The following is a 23644-nucleotide window of genomic DNA, read 5'->3' as shown; positions in this document are numbered from 1 at the left end:
TCAGCGGAATACAGTCTCTGGTCTGTGGATCCTTTCTGTCTTTTTGGTTATAGTGGGAAGCCTGAAGCTTATTGCTCCACCACATGCAGAGATGTCTGTAGCCTCTATGTACGTGCGTTACCTTTCTCTGACAGATGTCTGCAATTCACTTTAGTTACTGCTAAACGTCCATAAATTGTCACTTTGATCCCTGTAATCTCCAGGGTAAAGGATTCCCTGGCTCGGCACTGCTCCCCTTGCTGATGGGAGCTGTGTACTCATCAACAGTTCACACTGGACTTAATATACTTCCTCCTCGAAAGGAAGAGGCGGTGCCAACCATGCCCAGCCACCAGGGCCTCCCACTCCATACACAACCTTTAAGGCATGCCATACACAAAATACAATAACATTAACACTTTATTTACTTGCAGTGGGGACCCTGCAATGGCGCCCCACACTATGACATCTTATGTTGGTCGTGTGCATCTCCGTGCTATGCATACTAAAATCGGGGTATATAAGCCTGGCCCTTGGGAATACCCTATTCCACCCATTTATGGGTGAGGTTTACATTAGCCCCATCCATTTTGGCCCAGGACAGCCCAAATTTGCCTGGGCTGTCTTTGAAAATTAGGGACAGTCCTGCCAAATTCAGGACAGTTGGCAACTATGCACTATGCATGATGGCAGTAGGCGCTCGCCAGCCTTCCTGCAAACTCTAATGCAGCCATCAATGGCAAACAGTAGTATTCAGTGATGAAAGCAGGTTCTGCCTTGGTACTAATGATGGCCGCATTAGACTTTTTATTCAGTTTTTTCTTGTTTTGTCATTCTCCAGTACAATCTATCTACTGGAACTATCTGTCTATTTTATGTCATAATTGGCATCTTTTGGAGACATAAATGCGGGAGGGCAGAAGTTGTGGTGCACTGGCAAACTCTTTTTCATCTTCCTCCCCTTTATGCTTACCATGCCCCTGACCTGTATCTATACAGGGTAACATCCCCAGCTAAAGCTGTAATGGCGACCGTGTCTCATGTAATATTCATTTCATCATGCTGCTTTCTATATATAGTTTCGCTTAAAACAGGAAGTCAAACATATAAAACACAAATCTGTACAGAAGTACAGAGAGTATTCTTCAAGTATTAGGGGAGAAAGCCTGAGAAAACTTGTGAGAGATCTTGTAGGACACAGAAGACTCCAAGAAGCATGTGTGCAGGACGCCGACCATGCTAACCCCACAGGAGGCTCAGCATTCCCATGCACTTTCTATGTGGAAGTACAATCCCCACCGGACTCTGCATTCCTGAATATCATCCAGCTGCCACCCCTCCACTTATTTCCAAAATACAGCTAAACCCTGACGTCAAACTTCTGCTAAAAATCCACAGATTTTTGGAAAAGTCTTACAAAGTCTAGTGGAGCTTCTACATCAGCCTCGCCTAGAGCTGGGATTATTATGGAGGCGTCCATTATAACCAACTCAAAATGTCACCTTCCCATTTCTGCTACTGTGCTGACAGATTATAGCACCTGCTGACAGGCATGGATATTCCAGGCCGCGAACTCGGATTATGATGTTTGATACTGTACCAAGTGGATATACCAAAGGATAAAAGTGAATATTTCTTGGGATCACTCGATCTGGATACAGAAGCTCACGTCTCATTACAGATCAGGAGCCATTTGTTCGGATTTTGTTAGATGAACGTGGATTTTTTAGACTTTAGTCGGGGATACAGAAGATTTTGTTTCTCTGTTTATTTTTTGTGTTTAGTTAATTTTTTATTTCATTCAAATTTATGTTTATTTTAATTTAAATACTGTAAAAATATTTTCGCAGGGATGTGTGCGAAAGTGGTTATGTTTTTTGGGTGGTTATTATAAAATGTATTAGATAACGTTCCAGCATTGTAGGATTTGCTGGGGTGTATTATATTATTTCTTGTTGAAGGTATCAAGCGGTTGAGTATTTTGCATTGTATTATTTTGTGTTTTACTCCTATTGAGTCGGTCAGACAGTGGCAGGAAGCCCTGTGGGCCACAACTCGGGGGCCGGAGAGCCATAGGTTTCATAGTCATCCTCCGTCTATCACTATATCTTTTGTTGCCTATTCCTAAATACAAGGTGCATGTAGTGTTACTGTACTGCAGTCTATTATTTTCTGTTGTCATCCATTTCAGACTGGCTAGAGACTATCTGTAATTTTTATTTTTTATTTTATGAGATGACTTATAGGAAGACCAGAATATTTTCTGCCCCCTTTATCACTACTTTGTGTCACATATCTTCTTTGATGAGACCTTCCTGAAACGCTTAGCACCTTGACTGAGTGCAGCTCTGGAGTATAATATAGATGAAATTAGAGTGCTGCCCCTGTACAACATGCCAGCTGTAGGTTTAGTGGCTTCTTCAGGATGAGGAAAAGGTTGCCTTCTAGTAAATGGCATTTGTAGAATATGGTTTATGAGCTCTTGGTATAAATTGTGAACAGGTTCTGACGATACTGACGTCCATTCATACTGTATGATCTACAGTAATTTCCTAGCCCATAAAATTGGCACCAGCTGGGTTTAAATTTAGAAACAACTTATGTACCGTAATTCATAGCATTGTAATCCCGGGGGAGCGTCGAGCTGGAACAAGGCTCATATTATACCTTCCAATGTAAACAAAGGTCAGCTGAGGATTTTCATATATTGCCTCAGTGCCGACAGTGTAACTCTCAGCAATTACATTTTTCATTTACAAGGCTGCAGTCGTATCAGCCCCCCCCCCCCCCCCCCCCCCTTCCCGCACCATCTTCTGACCCTGACAGTGCGAGGCCTGTTTAATCTGTGTTTTTATACTCTTGATACTTGGTTTAGTTTATTTCAACGGGAGCTGCCTAGCTTTCAAATGAAGGATACAAGTTAGGTTTTGTGCAACCTAGATAGAAGAGAGATTGTAATGAAGTAGAGCAAAGGTGAATCACATTGACTTGAAGCATTAGAAGGGTGCAAAGACTCTACAGGAAACTTTAACGTCAAGAGCCCTCGCTTTTCTTACGAATTCAAACTTGGAGCACAGGCGATTTCATGGACAATCTTTAAGTGTTTGTTACAGCTACAGTAGAAGCTTAGACGTATCGTGGCCCTCAAGCCCTAGACATCATGGAGAACTTTTTCCATCGGCACTTTAGCAAATCCCATCCAATTGAATCTGACAGGAGAATGAGTCTGGCAGCATCAAAAGTCAGGCGTAAGTCAGGAGCTGGTGGACCATCTCTAGGACTTTTGGCACAGCGAAGGGTGTCTACCCAAGTAGGCAAGAAAAATGTAGACAGTCGAAGGAAATCCAGCACAGCACCTGTTAGGGTCAACCCACGGTTTGCTGTAAAGAACGTTCAAAAACATACATTAAAGTCTGTGAAGATTCAGAATGTCGAAGAACTGCTTTGGGACATATGGATGGACTGTAAGTTACTTAATCAGACAAGTCAACAACCCAGTGATCAGGAGGAAGAAGAAGATAATTACACTTCTACCAGCAGCAGTTCTGAAGGTGAAGTTGGTTCCTATGGAGTCTCAAGGTGTGTAGGTGTTTTGAGTAGGTGAATAAGCCATCAAAGATTCAGATACTATAATTTTACATATTTATTAATATTTTTTTTAGGCTAGTCAGCCGTAGCGGTTGTCTGATTTTGTAATTTAGATTTTTGTATTTCTGGCCTTCTCATAGGATTCATGGGAGCATTTGCAGGTTAATTTGCTTCAATACGTTCAACCTTAATAGGGAATCGTACAGATCCAGTAATGTAATGGGAATGAGCTCATTTAACTGACATGTTCTGCGCTCTTCCAGTTCTGATCAACCCTAACAAAAATGCAAACATTTTGGGGGGAATATTCGTCAGTTTTGCTTGCGTCTTTGTTGGTGTACCTTATGCTACATTTATCAAATGTTCCATGCTGTTTGAGAAATGTCTTATCCTTAAACTTGAATTCACAGCTAAGACAATAACCCGTCAGAGGGAAGATATTTACGGGCGGTATGTATACATCAATTTTATCACAGAGTACCACCTATTATAAAACGTAGCCTTTAATATATTTCGTATGAAAAACAACCCCACAAAAAACACAAAAAGAAAAAAACAACAACAATGCATCTAGAGAAATAGCATTAAATACGATGTGGACCGGGTGTTCCTGAGTCCTCCAAGATGCTGGAGGAGACTATTCTTTAGGTAGGATTGTGGCATTCGATTTGGGACCTGTCCCTAATGCTGACCCTTTTCTTGATAAACCCTGCCTAAAGAACTGAATGGCGGCCCCGATAGGGGCGATCCCGAATTCAGGAACCTCCTGTGTGCCCTAGGATGGCCCTGAAGACAGGTGACACAGGCAGAACCATATGGTATGCCCAATATTGATGTATTGTGACCTATTCTAGGTACAAAAAAATAATAAATGCTTGGTACACATAGTTGTAATAGTAGATATTAAATAAATGCTGAGTACATAATAGTAGATATTAAATAAATGCGGAGTACACAATGTCGTTCTTCTAGATACAAAAATAATGATGCTCAGTACATACGGTTATCATTATAGATATCAAATAAATGCTGAGTACATAGTATCAGTTATGCGATAGACAATATAACTGTCATCCAATAGATGCCAAGTACACTGTTCGCCAGTTTAAAATACAATGATATAGGTGCCTAAGCTATTGCAGTTGGCAACACCACGCTTTAGGCCCCTAAATCCCAACGCGTTTCGCCCACACCAATAACCTGGGCTCTTCAGGAGACACCTAATACAGTGTCCCAGTAGGCATCATACATAGATAAAAATCAATTATCCCACTAATGACAATGATAGATTTGTCATTTTCAGCAGACAATTCTTCCAATAAACCACATAGCTAGTCCGACATATGGACCAAGACATGTCCCTCCACAGCAATATTGGTAAATGAGATTCCCATAGGCTTCAGGGAAATGTGGTGCATAAATGATATTGCAAGATGTTACTAAGTCAATGGTACTTGCGTGCCCCGGAATAGATGATCAGGATGATCTCATGGGGTAACTGATGAATATGGTTACCACATTAGTCCGGCCGCATTGCCGATAGTCTGCATCGGTGCATCACTGGATTGAAAAGGAGGTCAATAAACTTAACACTTTTGTCTAGAAAAGCTACTCCAGTTTTCCTACTAGAGTGACATTGCGACTTTTTTGCGACTTTTTTTAAAATAAAAGTCTTAATGATAAATCTGTCTCTTATCTGTCTATATAAAAGTCTCTTTTACTAAGTGCAATGTAGAACTTCAAATACATTCAGTAGCAGCTGATTTCAAGTGCAGTTCTCTGACACCAGTAGGGCTGATGGAGGCAGGTAGGATGGCTGCAGTTTAGCACTTAGTTTGTTCTGGCCTTGCAGTGTTGTGTGGTGATGGGTGTCTTAGCCATAGTCCCTCACCTCACAGCAGTGTCTTGAAATGCTGGATGCAGCCATTCGCTCTGCTGTCTATCTTTGCAAGGATTTACTTAAGTCTTAGGATAAGGTTGATTTCTCTAGAGAATCTGTAGCAGGAGCACTGAGGTGTTCTTCTTTTCTACAATGTGACTGTTCTGGCAGGAAGCAGGATCAGCCCACTCCTACCATTTATCAGACATCCTTAACGATTTTCTATATGATCCAACAAAAAATACCGGTAATCAGGTTTTGGGCTGTTAGTCTTAACAGAATGGTCCACATTTGCAATACAGTATCTATCTATCTATCTCATACCTATCTATCTATCTATCTATCTATCTATCTATCTATCTATCAATCTATCTATTATCTATCTATCTATCTATCTATCTATCTATCTCATATCTATCTATCCATCTATCTATCTATCTATCTATCTCATACCTATCTATCTATCTATCTATCTATCTATTATCTATCTATCCATCTATCTATCTATCTATCTATCTATCTATCTCATATCTATCTATCTATCTATCTATCTCATATCTATCTATCCATCTATCTATCTATCTATCTATCTATCTATCTATCTCATATCTATCTATCCATCTATCTATCTATCTATCTATCTATCTATCTATCTATCTATCTATCTATCTATTTATCTATCTATTTTAATGATAAGTCCTAATGATAAATCTGGAGTGGAGCTCATTAGCACAGCTAACTACACCTACTTTTTCACCCACATTACAAAACTGGAGTGAGTGGTGTAAAAGCAAATGAGTGCAAAAAGTCGCAAACGCACTATTTTGCAACTTTTTGAAGCCAGAATACTGGAGGGAAGATTTTATAAATCAGGGCCTTTGTCTGTAGTTGGAAATAAGATACAAATTCAATGGATAAAGCAATGATTTTAAAAGAATGCTAAACGCTAAATATCCCAGTCTTACCCACTTCAGAGACCTGGACCTATCTTCAGAATGAGCCCCCAAAAGAACACCATTAATTTCTATGGCAGTTCGGCTATTTTTGGAAGTCCTATAGAAATGAATGGAGAGCACACAGTGAGACAGCAGGAGCTAGCTAAGCCAACACTCTACTATTTTCGGCAGTCCTGTAGAAATAAATGGAAGGCAGATGCCAATGCGCTACTGCTTTCCACTTAGGCTCCATTCACACGTCCGCAAAATGGGTCCGCATCCTTTCCGCAATTTTGCGGAATGGGTGGGGACCCATTCATTCTCTATGGGGACGGAATGGATGCGGACAGCACACAGTGTGCTGTCTGCATCCGCAATTGCGGAGCGCGGCCCCGATTTTGGGTCTGCAGCTCCGCAAAAAGATAGAGCATGTCCTATTCTTGTCCGCAGCTTGCGGACAAGAATAGGCATTTCTATGGGGGTGACGGGCTGGTGTGTTGCGGACCCGCAATTTGCGGGTCCGCAACACACCACGGACGTGTGAATGTAGCCTTACTCCGGGGGTCCTGTTCTGGAGATGGGGATCTGCACCTGTCTGACATTGGTGGCATATTCTAGTGATATGCCACCAATGTTTCAGATGAGATAACCCCTTAAACATAATCAACCTTTTCTGCCTCACTCTGGCTGTGAGTCAACTGGCTGGAGCAGGAGTCCCCCACTTCTGCATTGGGACAAAAAGTTTGTTAAAGGGGTATTCTAGTTGTAACAATTTTTCTCTTATCCACAGGAGAGGGAATGACTATCATGTCAATTTGGGTCCAACTTTTAGGCCCTGCACAATGACTGGAGCAGCAAATTAAGAATGTGCACTGCTGTTCCATTCATCTCTATTGGACTTTCATAAATAGCTGCGCGCTTGTAGTCTGTTAAATAACACTAAATGTTTTGCAAAGTATGTGTGCCAGAATTCTGGCTTAATCTGGGTCAGAATTCTGCTGCTTTTACCATACAAAATCTGCAGAGCTCTGCGGTGTGCTTCCTCTCCACACTGTGACTGTTCTGGGAGCTCTGCGGTGTGCTTCCTCTCCACACTGTGACTGTTCTGGGAGCTCTGCGGTGTGCTTCCTCTCCACACTGTGACTGTTCTGGGAGCTCTGCGGTGTGCTTCCTCTCCACACTGTGACTGTTCTGGGAGCTCTGCGGTGTGCTTCCTCTCCACACTGTGACTGTTCTGGGAGCTCTGCGGTGTGCTTCCTCTCCACACTGTGACTGTTCTGGGAGCTCTGCGGTGTGCTTCCTCTCCACACTGTGACTGTTCTGGGAGCTCTGCGGTGTGCTTCCTCTCCACACTGTGACTGTTCTGGGAGCTCTGTTCCTTGCCAACCATTACAGTATTATCTCACTGATAGAAACGACCAAATATTATAAAAATACACAACAATAGATAACATAACTATTTACAACAGTAGTACCCCCAGGTCTGGGGTACTACATTTACTCTTTGCGTTTATTTCTAAGTTTAGTGTTCCTTTAAGTTTATTTATCAGACATTCTTAATGGTTTTCTATATGATCCAACAAAAAATGCTGGTAATCAGGTTTTGGGCTGTTAGTCTTAACAGGTGGTCCACATTTGCAATACAGTATCTATGGACACACGCGGTATATACTGCAAAGCTTTTGCAATTAAAAAGGAAGCAGTTTAACAAATAGTCTTAATTAAAAACCTTTTCCCAGTTTGTGTCTACATATCCACTGGAGTCTGATGTGTCCTATGGTAACAGACCATAAACAAACCCTGCAATCCTGCACTAAGGCCTCATGCACAAGACCATTCAGTTTTTTGCGGTCCGCAAATTGCGGATCCGCAAAACACGGAAGCCGTCCGTGTGCCTTCCGCAATTTGCGGAACGGAACAGGCGGCCCATTGTAGAAATGCCTATTCTTGTCCGCAAAACGGACAAGAATAGGACATGTTATATTTTTTTTTGAGGGGCTACGTAACGGAGCAACGGATGCGGACAGCATCTTTTGCGGCCCCATTGAAGTGAATGGGTCCGCACCCGAGCCGCAAAGACTGCGGCTCGGATGCGGACCAGTACAACGGTCGTGTGCATAAGGCCTACACAGATACTGTATAAGGTAATATGACTCCAGGATCAGACTGCAAAGGCTTTGTTTAGTCCATTACCATGGAAACACATAAGTCTGCGCAGAGTTAGGGTGCAAAAAAATGTTAGAGAATTTGGAATCAACAGAGTTGCTTATGAGTGGACTGGTAAACTTGACCTGGGCCAGTTTTTCAACTCTTACTGTTACTGAATAATTTGAGCTTTTTTGACTTTTCTTAGTGTTTTTCCTGACAGGCCAGTGTTCATGTGTGATGGCCTAGTTCTGGCATGTGAGTTATCATTGATGCATGACACAAAACCATGATCCCTAACTGTAAAACGGATTCTGAAATAGTCAGCAGAATAATGTGATCATTGCAGGGTGCATGTAGATTGAAGATATGACCATACCATGTACAGTGTCACCAGAGTCAATGTTTATTTGATATTATTATGTGTGAGATTAGGTGAACGTGTTACTGTTCTGTCCACCGATCACCAATATGCTGTTTCCTCATTAGAGCAAGCTAAACGCCCTTTTATACGGGCTGTGTAATCTCCTGGTCGTTCCTCAGGTGAAAGCATTGCTGGTGCAGACACCTAAATCATCCTTTCGGACAGAAAATCGTGCTTTCTAAACAGCAATCTGCTGCCCAGAAACAATGATTCTCTAGGAGGATGTATGACCGGAGTAGTTACATATAAATGCAGCTCTCACCTCTTCTGATGAGCAGGCAATTATCGTGAATGAATGGTATGTTCCTGATAATTGCCTACTGTCAGTCTGTGTAAAGGGTAAAGATATAAGTACTTATATAGACTGGTATTCTGATGGTGCAGCAATTAGCCATACCGTATATGATCCTATGAGAATTTACACAGGCCCTGATTATGGAGGACATGCGAGACATTTTCCCCATGGCTTCAATTACCTTAGGAACCTTATTCCAACAAGTTCTTCCAACAAACAATATTTGATAACTTTAAAGGGGTTTTCTGGGAAGTAAATATTGATGACCAATACATAGGATAGATCATCAGTATCTGATCGGTAGGGGTCCAATTCTCAATACTACTGTTGGAAAGGACTATCATGTGTGGCCTCTTCTATGGCATGTGATGTCACATCTTTCAGTGACATCAGTCTTTTTGCAGATTAGTCCCAGTCAAGTGAATAACATAGAGCTGCAGTACCAAGCACAGCTAATATACAGTGTTTGGCTCTGTGCCTGCTATACTATGAAGAAGCCCCTTTAAACTGCTGATTGGCAGGGCTGCAAGCAGGACACGGTAGGTCATCAGTATTTAATTCTTGGAAAAGCCCTTTAATATTTGTAGAGTTAATATTGCAGATTTTAACACTGAGAGTCAGAGTTCTCCTTGCATTCAGCTCCCATCCTCCAGTTGCCTGCATCGCCAACTTCAAAATATCCAGTGGTGCATTTTTATTACCATAGGAAGTTAGAGATTTACAGACACGTATTGCTCCACTTATCTCAATTGACTAGGCATCCAGAAGGCTGATCCTTGTTTCCCCAAAAACAGACATCAGCTGTCCTCCTACACATCAGATTGTCAAAAGCACATGTCCAGTATAATTTTGATACTTCTACTAGGGAGCTGCCACTAGATTTTTTGCCAAGGGGATGAAGCCTGATACTCAGATAAGGTACCAAAAATATTGGTTGTGACCAGTGGTGTACATAGAGAAGTAAGGGCCCCGTAGCAAGGATCAAACCAGGCCCCACACACAGGACAGAAGGGTTTCTGCCTAAATCCTTTTCAATAACCATTGGGCCAATTTTCCCACTGCCTCAGTTGCTAAAAGTTGTTCCTTTAGACTCGGGTAGAGTCCTGACCAAGTTTTTACCTCCAGTAGAAGAGGAGATAATCCTACAACTGGGCCCCTCTTGCCCTGGGCCCCATAGCAGTCACATGGTCTTCCACTATGGTAGTTCCGCCCCTGGTTGTGACCAAAATTAATGGGCTTATATGAAAACAGCTTTACTTTACAGTTTCTACCATTGAGGACTGTTCAGTCTTTGGTTGCAGGACATTTTTTTTCTTTTTTTTTTCTATTAAGGAAATTCTCATAGAAAAAACTATTTTTAACATAGTAACATAGTACATAAGGCCGAAAAAAGACATTTGTCCATCCAGTTCGGCCTGTCATCCTGCAAGTTGATCCAGAGGAAGGCAAAAAAAAAACTGTGAGGTAGAAGCCAATTTTCCCCACTTTAGGGGAATAAAAAATTTCTTCCTGACTCCAATCAGGCAATCAGAATAACTCCCTGGATCAACGACCCCCCTCTAGTAGCTATAGCCTGTAATATTATTACGCTCCAGAAATACATCCAGGCCCCTCTTGAATTCCTTTATTGTACTCACCATCACCACCTCCTCAGGCAGAGAGTTCCATAGTCTCACTGCTCTTACCGTAAAGATTCCTCTTCTATGTTTGTGTTTTTCATTTTTTTATGTTTTTTAGATTAATATTTCTTAACTACTTTTTTTCTAGCACTGTTCCTTTTCTGGAGGACAGTTGCATCAATTTATCAAAATGTAAAAATGACCTATTTTTTATTTTACAGTTTAATAGTAGAACCTATTTCATATGTATTAATATTTCTGAGTTTTTTTCATTATTCCTCTGTGTGTTTTATCCCCATAAACATTCTCGGTTGGATGGGTTCATCTGTCTGCTCTCTCTTGACAGTGATCCCACTGGAGAAAACCTGGATAGTGTGATGACTCATGGAGGTTAATACCAGTTCAACTGATAGAGGCAATGCTAAATGTTTCTTTGTTTTGGAACGATTTCCAAGTGATCTTATGATTTTTATTATGATGATTATAATTATTCTTATACATCATGTCTCAGTTCCTGGTAACCATATCAATAGTTTCCTGCCAGCATGTTCTGTCTTCAGCTTCTCAACAGTGTGTAAGTAAGTTCTATGATTGTCCTCTTTCATATTCTTGGTGGTTGTCCTCCCTCACTTTTTCTCAACTCGTCTGAGCCTGGTTGCCCTTTCCAGTGAGGTATACTTCCCCTTGGTTCTCCAGTACCTCAACTTCTTTGAGCCTGATTGCCCTTTCCAGTGAGGTATACTTCCCCTTGGTTCTCCAGTACCTCATCTTCTTTGAGCCTGATTGCCCTTTCCAGTGAGGTTTACTTCCCCTTGGTTGTCCTCTACCTCAACTCTTCAGAGCCTGATTGTGTTCCCCATTGATTTAGATATTCTTTTGGTTGTCCTCTCGCTTTACTCTTCTTACAGTGCTTCCAAAATAAGATAATAATTCTGGCTCAGATCAGAGCTTTGGCTTCACTGAGTCAAGAATCTACCTGTTTGATTTCTTTGCAGTCCTTGACTTTCTCAGAAGTTTACACCAACAAAAAGATCAAAAGCATCACTACTCCCACCGTCATCTCCAAAATGAAGGTCTACATGATCAGTTGAAGAAGATGTGACTGTTTTGTTTGGAGTGAATACTATTCTAGTGCAAGCATTTTGCTCATCAAATGCTCAATTATGTGGCAGTCATTTGGTTGATGAGTGGTCTTCTGCCTTCCCTGCCCCATGACCCATTAGTAGATGCAAGGGGGTGTGGGGAAGTGTGTTATGGATGCATGGAAGTTTGTTATGTAACCCCTGTCAACTCTGATGAATGGCTTTGAGGGGTCAAAAGGGGAGGTCCTAAATGTATTATACTGCAAAACAGTAAATATTCTTTATTCCATCCAAAAATGATAAGAAGCCATTGGCCAACGTTTCGGTCTAACCTAGACCTTGTTCACGGCCGCAATATTGGCAGCCAAGTAGTTGTAGGGAGGATGGCACACACGATTCTCCCTACAACTACTTGGCTGCCAATATTACGGCCGTGAACAAGGTCTAGGTTAGACCGAAACATTGGCCAATGGCTTCTTATCATTTATGGATGGAATAAAGAATATTCACTGTTTTGCAATACAACTGAGTGCCGTAGTTTACTATATCTGACTTTGAATAACATTAACCACTGAGTACCATCTTCAACGACTAGGAGTGCCGACTTTTTCTCTAAATGTATTATACAGCCCTTTGATTGGCTCTTCTGCAGTTACATCCACTAGCTTTGGCGTTATTAGGGCATCTTGGGTCCTGTTCTGGTGTAGGTGACCTTGTGAAGTTGCAAGTAATATCAATTGAATACAGAGCTTGTGGTTGTAATTGCAGCCAAAAGTGCTGAATTTGGAAGTACTAGATTTTGACTTGAAAGGTGATGTCATTGCTGAAGGAATCTACATACAGATGTTGAATAAAGTGGGGTTGGGGTTGGGAGGGCAAGCGGATGGGTAGTGAATATGAACAGGGGTTTTGCTAATGTATAACCTCCTTTAAAGGGCCTTACCTGCCTGAACATTTGGATGTGCAAGCCATGGTTTTCAGCAAAATTTGGCCAAGTAGGTCTCCAAAAGGAGCAGCCAAAGGGTGGCAGGGAAGTGAGGACTGGCACACACATTCTCACAGGCATTCAATAATTTTAAATGATTCTATACCCTTGTAGTCCTTGTTTATACAGTATTTTCCTATTTCGTCTTCTAGAAATTGCCACCATATTCTCTGTAACAGCAAACTTGTTACTGATAAGGTGTCTTGTATTTTGTTGCAGGAAAGCCATTTCCCGATCTGGTCTTCAGCACCTGGCTCCAGTGCACTGCCCCACCTTGACCATCTCCAATGGACCCCTAAAAGAACCTCGTACCAGCCTGGATTGGACTGTAGGTTTCTTTTATTCTATTTCGGGCCTGGAATGTAAAGCATATTGGGGACCTGTTGTTTGTTTCTTGTCAGTAGTGTTAAAGAAGCTCTGTCAGCATGATCAACTCTGTTAAACCAGGCATACTGCGTCACAGGGTTCATCATGCTGATTAAAATGATACCGTTCTTTAGCCTGTATGCTAAACAGCTGCTGAGATATCTCTGTTTTTATTCATATGCAAATGAGCAAGTTGGAGCACCATGGGACTATAGCATTACCACATAGAGAAGATTGGTTTTGGTATTACTGGTGTCTTTATAATCATAGTTTGTGGCTGTGAATAAAGCAGCAACATGTATATTAGCTTTCTAGGCCTATCTCAATGTGGTAAGGCTACAGTAAGTAGTGTATATGATATGTTAGGACACAGCTCTGCCCTCAGCATGCTGATGTCTAACCCTGTCAATCAAGGGGAGGTGAGAGTATGCAGAGCACAGGGGGTGTTACAAAACAGTGCTCCAAGGATTCAGCCGCACCCCTGGTGCTCCAACTTGCTCATTTGTAGCTGTTTAAAAGGGCTGTAGAAGATCATAAAAATATGGCTACTTTCTTCCAGATACAGCACCATACTTAACTGTGGGTTGTGCATGGTATTGCAGCTCGGCTCCATTGAGTTGGGGTGCAGTGCCAATTATAACCTGTGGTCAGGCGTAATGCTGTTGTTAGAAGAAAGCATCCCATACTGTAGATGGTGGCTGCCACATCAAGGTGGAGAATGAATCTCCAACATACAATTTTGCCCCTAGAGCAAAGTAATGCCCACTTTATATGTTACCCACAATTTAGTGATTGTTGTATATACAGTGATAAATTATAAATTATAATTTGTATTAAACTCACTAAAAGCTAAAGGGTTAAAAACCCAACCATATGCTGTGATTATCAGCAATATAATTCACCGTACCCCTTGCCAGCTGCCAACGCGAATAGCAATGTAATTTATGAATGGAGAAGTGGCTACACATATGTGCAGCTCTCCACTGCTTTGCATTGTATGCAAACATCCTCTTCTCTATTCCTTCTCCTTTAGGTGTATGGCAGCCCTACTGGGCTGGATGGGGGTTGGGACCCCCATTAATTGCATAAGTCAGCGGCACAGATGCAGGATATGCCAGAAATGTCTGCATTGGGAATATTTTTTTCCTTTATTGTGCTTGTTATGAACACTCTATCCTCTAGTAAGCAACAATGAGCATCTTGTGCCAAACTTTAAAGGCTATGGACACCTTCAGGGCAATTTTTGTTATGATTGCAGTTTACTTATTTTGGGCTAAAAATATTTTTTAAAATTAGTATTTATTAAAAAATTTCGGTAGTTTTTGTGCTACATGCAATCTTTTTGCAGACTACCTTTTCTAAGTTACCTCAGCTGTCGACTCATGTGAAGCCTTATCTCTGATCTCCTGACCTCATAAATGCTCATTTAAGGCTACTTTCACACTAATGTTTTGGCTTTCCGTTTGTGAGATCCGCTCAGGGCTCTTAAAAGTGGTCCAAAAACGGATCAGATTTGCCCTAATGCATTCTGAATGGATAAGGATCCGCTCAGAATGCATCAGTTTGCCTCCGATCAGTCACAATTCTGCTCTGGAGGCGGACAGCAAAACGCTGCCTGCAGCGTTTTGCTGTCCGTCCTGGGATGCGTAGCAAGACTGATCCGTCCTGACACACAATGTAAGTCAATGGAGACGGATCCGTTTTCTCTGGCACAATAGAAAACGGATCCGTCCCTCATTGACTTTCAATGGTGTTGAAGACGGATCCGTCATGGCTATAGAAGACATAATACAACCGGATCCGTTCATGACGGATGCATGCGGTTAGATTATTGTAAAGGAATCGTCTTTGCAGATCCATGACGGATCCGCAAAAAACGCTAGTGTGAAAGTAGCCTAAGGCCTCGTGCACACGACCGTTGTTTTGGTCCGCATCCGAGCCGCAGTTTTTGTGGCTTGGATGCGGACCCATCCACTTCAATGGGGCCGCAAAAGATGCGGACAGCACTCCATGTGCTGTCCACATCCGTTGCTCCGTTCCGTGGTCCGCAAAAAAAATATAACCTGTCCTATTCTTGTCCGTTTTGTGGACAAGAATTAGCAGTTATATCAATGGCTGTCCATGCCATTCCACAAATTGCGTAACGCACACGGACGCCATCCGTGTTTTGCGGATCCGCAATTTGCGGACCGCAAAACACACAACGGTCGTGTGTATGAGGCCTAAGTCATATTCTTATCAGCTTGATAAGAGTTTAGCTTTAATGAGTGTTTATGAGGAGATCAGAGATAAAGCTTCACATAAGCCGTCAGCTGACGGAACTCAGGAGGGATAGTTTGCAAATAGACAGATTTTTAACTGCATGTATCCCAAATATTGCCGAATTTTTTTTAATAAAGACCAATTGAAAAAGTTATTTTTAGCCCTAAATGAGTAAAATGCAATCATAAACAAATTGCCTCGAAGGAGTCCATAGCCTTTAAGAAATGGAGAATGTGAGATATGAACAACTGGTTTTTTGCCCTGTAGGAGAACGCAGTGAACGGGGAGCACCTTTGGCAAGAGACTAATGTATCAGGAGACCTGTGTTATCTGGGGGAAGAGAACTGCCAAGTCAAGTTTTCCGTGAGTACCATGAGATTCACTGAAACGATAGTGAAACATCTGCATGTGTTCTATGTTTTCCATCAAGCAATCAGATAGTAGCCTTCTTAAAGGGTTAGTCGAGGATTGAAAAAAAGGGTCACCATTCTTTTCCAGAAACATTTGCTTGAATGTGCTTGCGTTGCAATTTCAGAAAAAAGCACTCAAGAGGTTTACGTGTTTTCACGTTGATTGTTGGGGCGCGCCAATAGGTGGCCGCAATGAATTTTACGTCCATGGGTATATAAGGTCATGTGAAACTGCTCACCTTGGGGTGTTGCACATATCTGCTGACGCTTATCTTGGCTGCCAAGCTGCAGTCAGTTAAAGGGGTTGTCCAGGATTAGAAAAACATGGCTGTTTTCTTCCAAAAACAGCATCACCCCTGTCCATGGCTTGTGTCCAATATTGCAGCTCAGCAGAAGTGGAAGGGGCTGAGCTGTCATACCCCATGCAACCCGAGGACAGATGTGGTGCTGTTTGTGGAAGAAAGCAGCCATCTTTTTTTAGTCCTGGACTTCCCCTTTAAAACGTTTAGCGTGAGGAGCTGCTGATACCTGTATAGGTTAGACTTGGAAAAGCATGAAGTCAAACTTCAGGAGTAGCTATGGGATGTCCCGATATACATTGCCACTTTCATTTCAAATCTTACCCGGATTTTTTCTCATATTTCTATAGAAATTCCCAATTGAATAATCCTCCCTAAATGAAGCAAACAGGTTGAGCCATTTTTGTTTCCTAACCTGCTGGGATCTGTATTTGCTCAATATTCATTAATTAAACTCCATATGTATTTTCCAGTGCTGCCCAAGGGCCGCTAACCCCAGCCTGACCCCATCTCTCTTTATTCTGCCTCCGCCACAAAGCCCTATTGGTTTCATTGAAGTTTGTAATCCGTTATCTCGGCTCATCCCCTGCAGTAAGTGTACCGAGTGATTAGCCCCCAATACGGAACTGCAGATTTTTAGGCTGTTGCCATAGCAACTTGGGTTGCCATGGAAAAGAATGAATGTGTATGAGTTTGGTCGGCTCCCGTAGGGATGGGCTGCCATGTTGTGTTATGTGTCTGTGGACAGCGCGGCTGAGGCGGAGGGATTTGGGAGGGAGTAATCTTAACTGTTCTTGGCCACCATTGGCCCCAGGGAGACCTCCAGAGCTTTAAGTGACAAGAAAGTCACCAAATATTTTCTTCTTCAGGATTTTTATTATTATTTAACTTTTTTATCTTTATCTGCAGCACCCCGTATCATGTGATCCAAGCTTCAGTAGTATATGGCTAAATGTACGCTCACAATCTGTATGTGTCCACTTCAGCCAAGTGGACCCACAGGGACTAAGTAGGAATGGGAATTCTGGGTCCTGTTTATCACATAAGTGCTATGCATAGACCACTAGAAACCACCACACCAATAAAACTGGCACAGCACAAACAGTAAAGCAGGGCTTGACAAACTTCCTAGGAATCTAGGAGCCAGCTCAAAAAGTTAGGAGCCGTTTTTATTTTTTTTACCTTATAAAGCCTTATTTTTAGCGACAAAAATAACGGCTCTTAAATTAACATATAAAGAAGTCTAGAACCAAACAACATGGGCATTGTTTATCATCAGTGTACTGTGATGTCACTGTGTGCCACATCTCCTCAGTCTTTATTATCAGTGTACTGTGACGTCACTGTGTGCCACATCTCCTCAGTGTTTATAATCAGTGTACTGTGACGTCACTGTGTGCCGCATCTCCTCAGTGTTTATTATCAGTGTACTGTGACGTCACTGTGTGCCGCATCTCCTCAGTGTTTATCAGTGTACTGTGACGTCACTGTGTGCCGCATCTCCTCAGTGTTTATTATCAGTGTACTGTGACGTCACTGTGTGCCGCATCTCCTCAGTGTTTATCAGTGTACTGTGACGTCACTGTGTGCCGCATCTCCTCAGTGTTTATCAGTGTACTGTGACGTCACTGTGTGCCACATCTCCTCAGTGTTTATTATCAGTGTACTGTGACGTCACTGTGTGCCACATCTCTTCAGTGTTTATAATCAGTGTACTGTGACGTCACTGCCGCATCTCTTCAGTGTTTATCAGTGTACTGTGACGTCACTGTGTGCCGCATCTCCTCAGTGTTTATCAGTGTACTGTGACGTCACTGTGTGCCGCATCTCCTCAGTGTTTATCAGTGTACTGTGACGTCACTGTGTGCCACATCTCCTCAGTGTTTATTATCAGTGTACTGTGACGTCACTGTGTGCCACATCTCTTCAGTGTTTATAATCAGTGTACTGTGACGTCACTGCCGCATCTCTTCAGTGTTTATCAGTGTACTGTGACGTCACTGTGTGCCACATCTCCTCAGTCTTTATTATCAGTGTACTGTGACGTCACTGTGTGCCGCATCTCCTCAGTGTTTATTATCAGTGTACTGTGACGTCACTGTGTGCCACATCTCTTCAGTGTTTATAATCAGTGTACTGTGACGTCACTGCCGCATCTCTTCAGTGTTTATCAGTGTACTGTGACGTCACTGTGTGCCGCATCTCTTCAGTGTTTATTATCATTGTACTGTGACGTCACTGCCGCATCTCTTCAGTGTTTATTATCATTGTACTGTGACGTCACTGTGTGCCACATCTCCTCAGTGTTTATTATCAGTGTACTGTGACGTCACTGTGTGCCACATCTCCTCAGTGTTTATTATCAGTGTACTGTGACGTCACTGTGTGCCACATCTCCTCAGTGTTTATTATCAGTGTACTGTGACGTCACTGTGTGCCGCATCTCCTCAGTGTTTATTATCAGTGTACTGTGACGTCACTGTGTGCCGCATCTCCTCAGTGTTTATCATTGTACTGTGACGTCACTGTGTGCCGCATCTCCTCAGTGTTTATTATCATTGTACTGTGACGTCACTGTGTGCCACATCTCCTCAGTCTTTATAATCAGTGTTCTGTGACGTCACTGTGTGCCGCATCTCCTCAGTGTTTATTATCATTGTACTGTGACGTCACTGTGTGCCGCATCTCCTCAGTGTTTATCATTGTACTGTGACGTCACTGTGTGCCGCATCTCCTCAGTGTTTATAATCAGTGTACTGTGACGTCACTGTGTGCCGCATCTCTTCAGTGTTTATAATCAGTGTACTGTGACGTCACTGTGTGCCGCATCTCCTCAGTGTTTATCATTGTACTGTGACGTCACTGTGTGCCGCATCTCCTCAGTGTTTATCAGTGTACTGTGACGTCACTGTGTGCCACATCTCCTCAGTCTTTATAATCAGTGTTCTGTGACGTCACTGTGTGCCGCATCTCCTCAGTGTTTATTATCATTGTACTGTGACGTCACTGTGTGCCGCATCTCCTCAGTGTTTATCATTGTACTGTGACGTCACTGTGTGCCGCATCTCCTCAGTGTTTATAATCAGTGTACTGTGACGTCACTGTGTGCCACATCTCTTCAGTGTTTATAATCAGTGTACTGTGACGTCACTGTGTGCCACATCTCTTCAGTGTTTATCAGAGTACTGTGACGTCACTGTGTGCCGCATCTCCTCAGTGTTTATAATCAGTGTACTGTGACGTCACTGTGTGCCGCATCTCTTCAGTGTTTATAATCAGTGTACTGTGACGTCACTGTGTGCCACATCTCTTCAGTGTTTATCAGAGTACTGTGACGTCACTGTGTGCCACATCTCTTCAGTGTTTATCATTGTACTGTGACGTCACTGTGTGCCGCATCTCCTCAGTGTTTATAATCAGTGTACTGTGACGTCACTGTGTGCCACATCTCTTCAGTGTTTATCAGAATACTGTGACGTCACTGTGTGCCGCATCTCCTCAGTGTTTATCAGTGTACTGTGTTGTCACTGTGTGCCACATCTCTTCAGTGTTTATCAGAATACTGTGACGTCACTGTGTGCCGCATCTCCTCAGTGTTTATCAGTGTACTGTGACGTCACTGTGTGCCACATCTCTTCAGTGTTTATAATCAGTGTACTGTGACGTCACTGTGTGCCGCATCTCTTCAGTGTTTATAATCAGTGTACTGTGACGTCACTGTGTGCCGCATCTCCTCAGTGTTTATAATCAGTGTACTGTGACGTCACTGTGTGCCGCATCTCCTCAGTGTTTATAATCAGTGTACTGTGACGTCACTGTGTGCCGCATCTCTTCAGTGTTTATAATCAGTGTACTGTGACGTCACTGTGTGCCGCATCTCCTCAGTGTTTATCATTGTACTGTGACGTCACTGTGTGCCGCATCTCCTCAGTGTTTATCAGTGTACTGTGACGTCACTGTGTGCCACATCTCCTCAGTCTTTATAATCAGTGTTCTGTGACGTCACTGTGTGCCGCATCTCCTCAGTGTTTATTATCATTGTACTGTGACGTCACTGTGTGCCGCATCTTCTCAGTGTTTATCATTGTACTGTGACGTCACTGTGTGCCGCATCTCCTCAGTGTTTATAATCAGTGTACTGTGACGTCACTGTGTGCCACATCTCTTCAGTGTTTATAATCAGTGTACTGTGACGTCACTGTGTGCCACATCTCTTCAGTGTTTATCAGAGTACTGTGACGTCACTGTGTGCCGCATCTCCTCAGTGTTTATAATCAGTGTACTGTGACGTCACTGTGTGCCGCATCTCTTCAGTGTTTATAATCAGTGTACTGTGACGTCACTGTGTGCCACATCTCTTCAGTGTTTATCAGAGTACTGTGACGTCACTGTGTGCCACATCTCTTCAGTGTTTATCATTGTACTGTGACGTCACTGTGTGCCGCATCTCCTCAGTGTTTATAATCAGTGTACTGTGACGTCACTGTGTGCCACATCTCTTCAGTGTTTATCAGAATACTGTGACGTCACTGTGTGCCGCATCTCCTCAGTGTTTATCAGTTTACTGTGTTGTCACTGTGTGCCACATCTCTTCAGTGTTTATCAGAATACTGTGACGTCACTGTGTGCCGCATCTCCTCAGTGTTTATCAGTGTACTGTGACGTCACTGTGTGCCACATCTCTTCAGTGTTTATCAGAGTACTGTGACGTCACTGTGTGCCGCATCTCCTCAGTGTTTATCAGTGTACTGTGATGTCACTGTGTGCCACATCTCTTCAGTGTTTATAATCAGTGTACTGTGACGTCACTGTGTGCCACATCTCTTCAGTGTTTATCAGAATACTGTGACGTCACTGTGTGCCGCATCTCCTCAGTGTTTATCAGTGTACTGTGACGTCACTGTGTGCCACATCTCTTCAGTGTTTATCAGAATACTGTGACGTCACTGTGTGCCGCATCTCCTCAGTGTTTATCAGTGTACTGTGACGTCACTGTGTGCCACATCTCTTCAGTGTTTATAATCAGTGTACTGTGACGTCACTGTGTGCCGCATCTCTTCAGTGTTTATAATCAGTGTACTGTGACGTCACTGTGTGCCGCATCTCTTCAGTGTTTATAATCAGTGTAGTGTGACGTCACTGTGTGCCGCATCTCTTCAGTGTTTATAATCAGTGTACTGTGACGTCACTGTGTGCCGCATCTCTTCAGTGTTTATCAGTGTACTGTGACGTCACTGTGTGCCGCATCTCCTCAGTGTTTATCAGTGTACTGTGACGTCACTGTATGTAAAATCCCTGCGCTGTGACGTCACTGTGTATATAATCCCTGCGCTGTGATGTCACTGTGTGTATAATCCCTGTGCTGTGACGTCACTGTGTGTATAATCCCTGCGCTGTGACGTCACTGTGTGTATAATCCCTGCGCTGTGACGTCACTGTGTGTATAATCCCTGCGCTGTGACGTCACTGTGTGTACAATCCCTGCGCTGTGACGTCACTGTGTGTATAATCCCTGCGCTGTGACGTCACTGTATGTATAATCCCTGCGCTGTGACGTCACTGTGTGTATAACCCCTGCGCTGTGACGTCACTGTGTGTATAACCCCTGCGCTGTGACGTCACTGTATGTATAATCCCTGCGCTGTGAGGTCACTGTATGTATAATCCCTGCGCTGTGACGTCACTGTGTGTATAATCCCTGCGCTGTGACGTCACTGTGTGTATAACCCCTGCGCTGTGACGTCACTGTATGTATAATCCCTGCGCTGTGACGTAACTGTGTGTATAATCCCTGCGCTGTGACGTCACTGTGTGTATAACCCCTGCGCTGTGACGTCACTGTATGTATAATACCTGCGCTGTGAGGTCACTGTGTGTATGATCCTTGTGCTGCAGCTGACAGAACGGAGATCCCTTCCCCAGGATGATTGGTCCGGGCTCATCATTCATCTCATAGAACTGCAGCTATGAAATCCACAGCGTATTACAGCAAATACCAGCAAAATGGATAAGATTTTACCAAAAATCCCCACACTTCATAAAATCCACACGGAAATGAACCTACTGTGCACATATCAAATCCGCACCGTGGTCATATATGAGTTTACCACGTGTAACTGATCGTGGCTGAATTCCACATGCTACATGTAGAGTTTGATAAAACTCCACAACAGGTAATCCTCTGTGGAAAATCTTTCCATTGGAATTACCCTAGGAATACTGAGGGGCCTTCCAGCTCTCTCATGGATGGTCACCAAGCTTTCCTGGTCTCCTAGTCCTGAGGAGAACATATCTCACTACGGGAACATATAGAGAAGTTATCAGAGGATTTAGCCATTCAGGAGCCTTATGGCAGCTCCTAGGAGAACTGTGTGGTATACAGCCTGTCATCCAGCTTTCCTGAGGAGAACATATCTCAGTATGGGAACATATAGAGAAGTTATCAGATGATTTAGCCATACAGGAGTCTTATGGCAGCTCCTAGGAGACCTGTGTGGTATACAGTCTGTCACCCAGCTTTTCTGAGGAGAATATATCTCAGTACGGGAACATATAGAGAAGTTATCAGAGGATTTAGCCCTTCAGGAGTCTTATGGCAGCTCCTAGGAGAACTGTGTGGTATACAGCCTGTCACCCAGCTTTCCTGAGGAGAATATATCTCAGTATGGGAACATATAGAGAAGTTATCAGAGGATTTAGCCATACAGGAGTCTTATGGCAGCTCCTAGGAGAACTGTGTGGTATACAGTCTGTCACCCAGCTTTCCTGAGGAGAACATATCTCAGTACGGGAACATATAGAGAAGTTATCAGATGATTTGGCCATTCAGTAGTCCTAGTTCTCATAGGAGCTGCAACCCAGCTTTCCAAGACTCCTGAATGGGTAAATCATATGATAACGTATCTAAATGTTCCTATACTGAGATATATTCTCCTCAGGAGACCAGGAAAGCTGGGTGACAGACAGCCTGTATACCACACAGCTCTCCTAGGAGCTGCCACACGGCTTTCTGTGTTGTATACAGGCTGTCACCCAGCTTTCCTAGAAAGGGACAGAACTAAGAAATGGCCGAATGGTAACTGCAGGGATGGAGCACGGTGCAGGAATAGCCACCAGTTGTGGCTAGCAGAAGCTCCGGCATAATGACGGCAGCAGGTATGCGGCTCCCCGCTGGGTTCATGGCCATGCTCGAGGCCAACTTGGTTGCAGCAGGCAGACATCACAAACTTTGAGCCTGGCGGATAAGTGCAGAGCGCATCATTTACCGCCGCAGAGCCAGCAGTGCAGGGACCTGGCAGCACTTGGTGCCCAGGGATGTTGCCCTGCCCGATCATGTCCCCTGCTGTATACAGCAGGAGGATGATGGGCTGATTGTC

The 23644-nt window shown here is 43.2% G+C and overlaps 1 protein-coding gene across 2 annotated transcripts in view; it reads left to right on the top strand.

Annotated features, from left to right (window-relative positions):
* Positions 1 to 1879: 1879 nt before the first annotated feature.
* DGKI (diacylglycerol kinase iota) overlaps positions 1880 to 23644 on the top strand; it is a 292586-nt gene continuing 270821 nt past the window's right edge. For both annotated transcript variants that reach the window (XM_040438414.1, XM_040438411.1), the window contains exons 1-3: positions 1880 to 3558; positions 13151 to 13259; positions 15827 to 15922. In XM_040438414.1, coding sequence (XP_040294348.1) covers positions 3140 to 3558; positions 13151 to 13259; positions 15827 to 15922 — 624 coding nt within the window. In that variant the 5' untranslated portion in view covers positions 1880 to 3139. The remainder of the gene's footprint in view (positions 3559 to 13150; positions 13260 to 15826; positions 15923 to 23644) is intronic.

The sequence above is a fragment of the Bufo bufo genome, chromosome 1 (assembly GCF_905171765.1).
Source record: "Bufo bufo chromosome 1, aBufBuf1.1, whole genome shotgun sequence".
Lineage (NCBI taxonomy): Eukaryota > Metazoa > Chordata > Amphibia > Anura > Bufonidae > Bufo > Bufo bufo.
The sequence above is the reverse complement of the archived record's forward strand: the minus strand, read 5'-3'. Positions and strand labels throughout refer to the sequence as shown.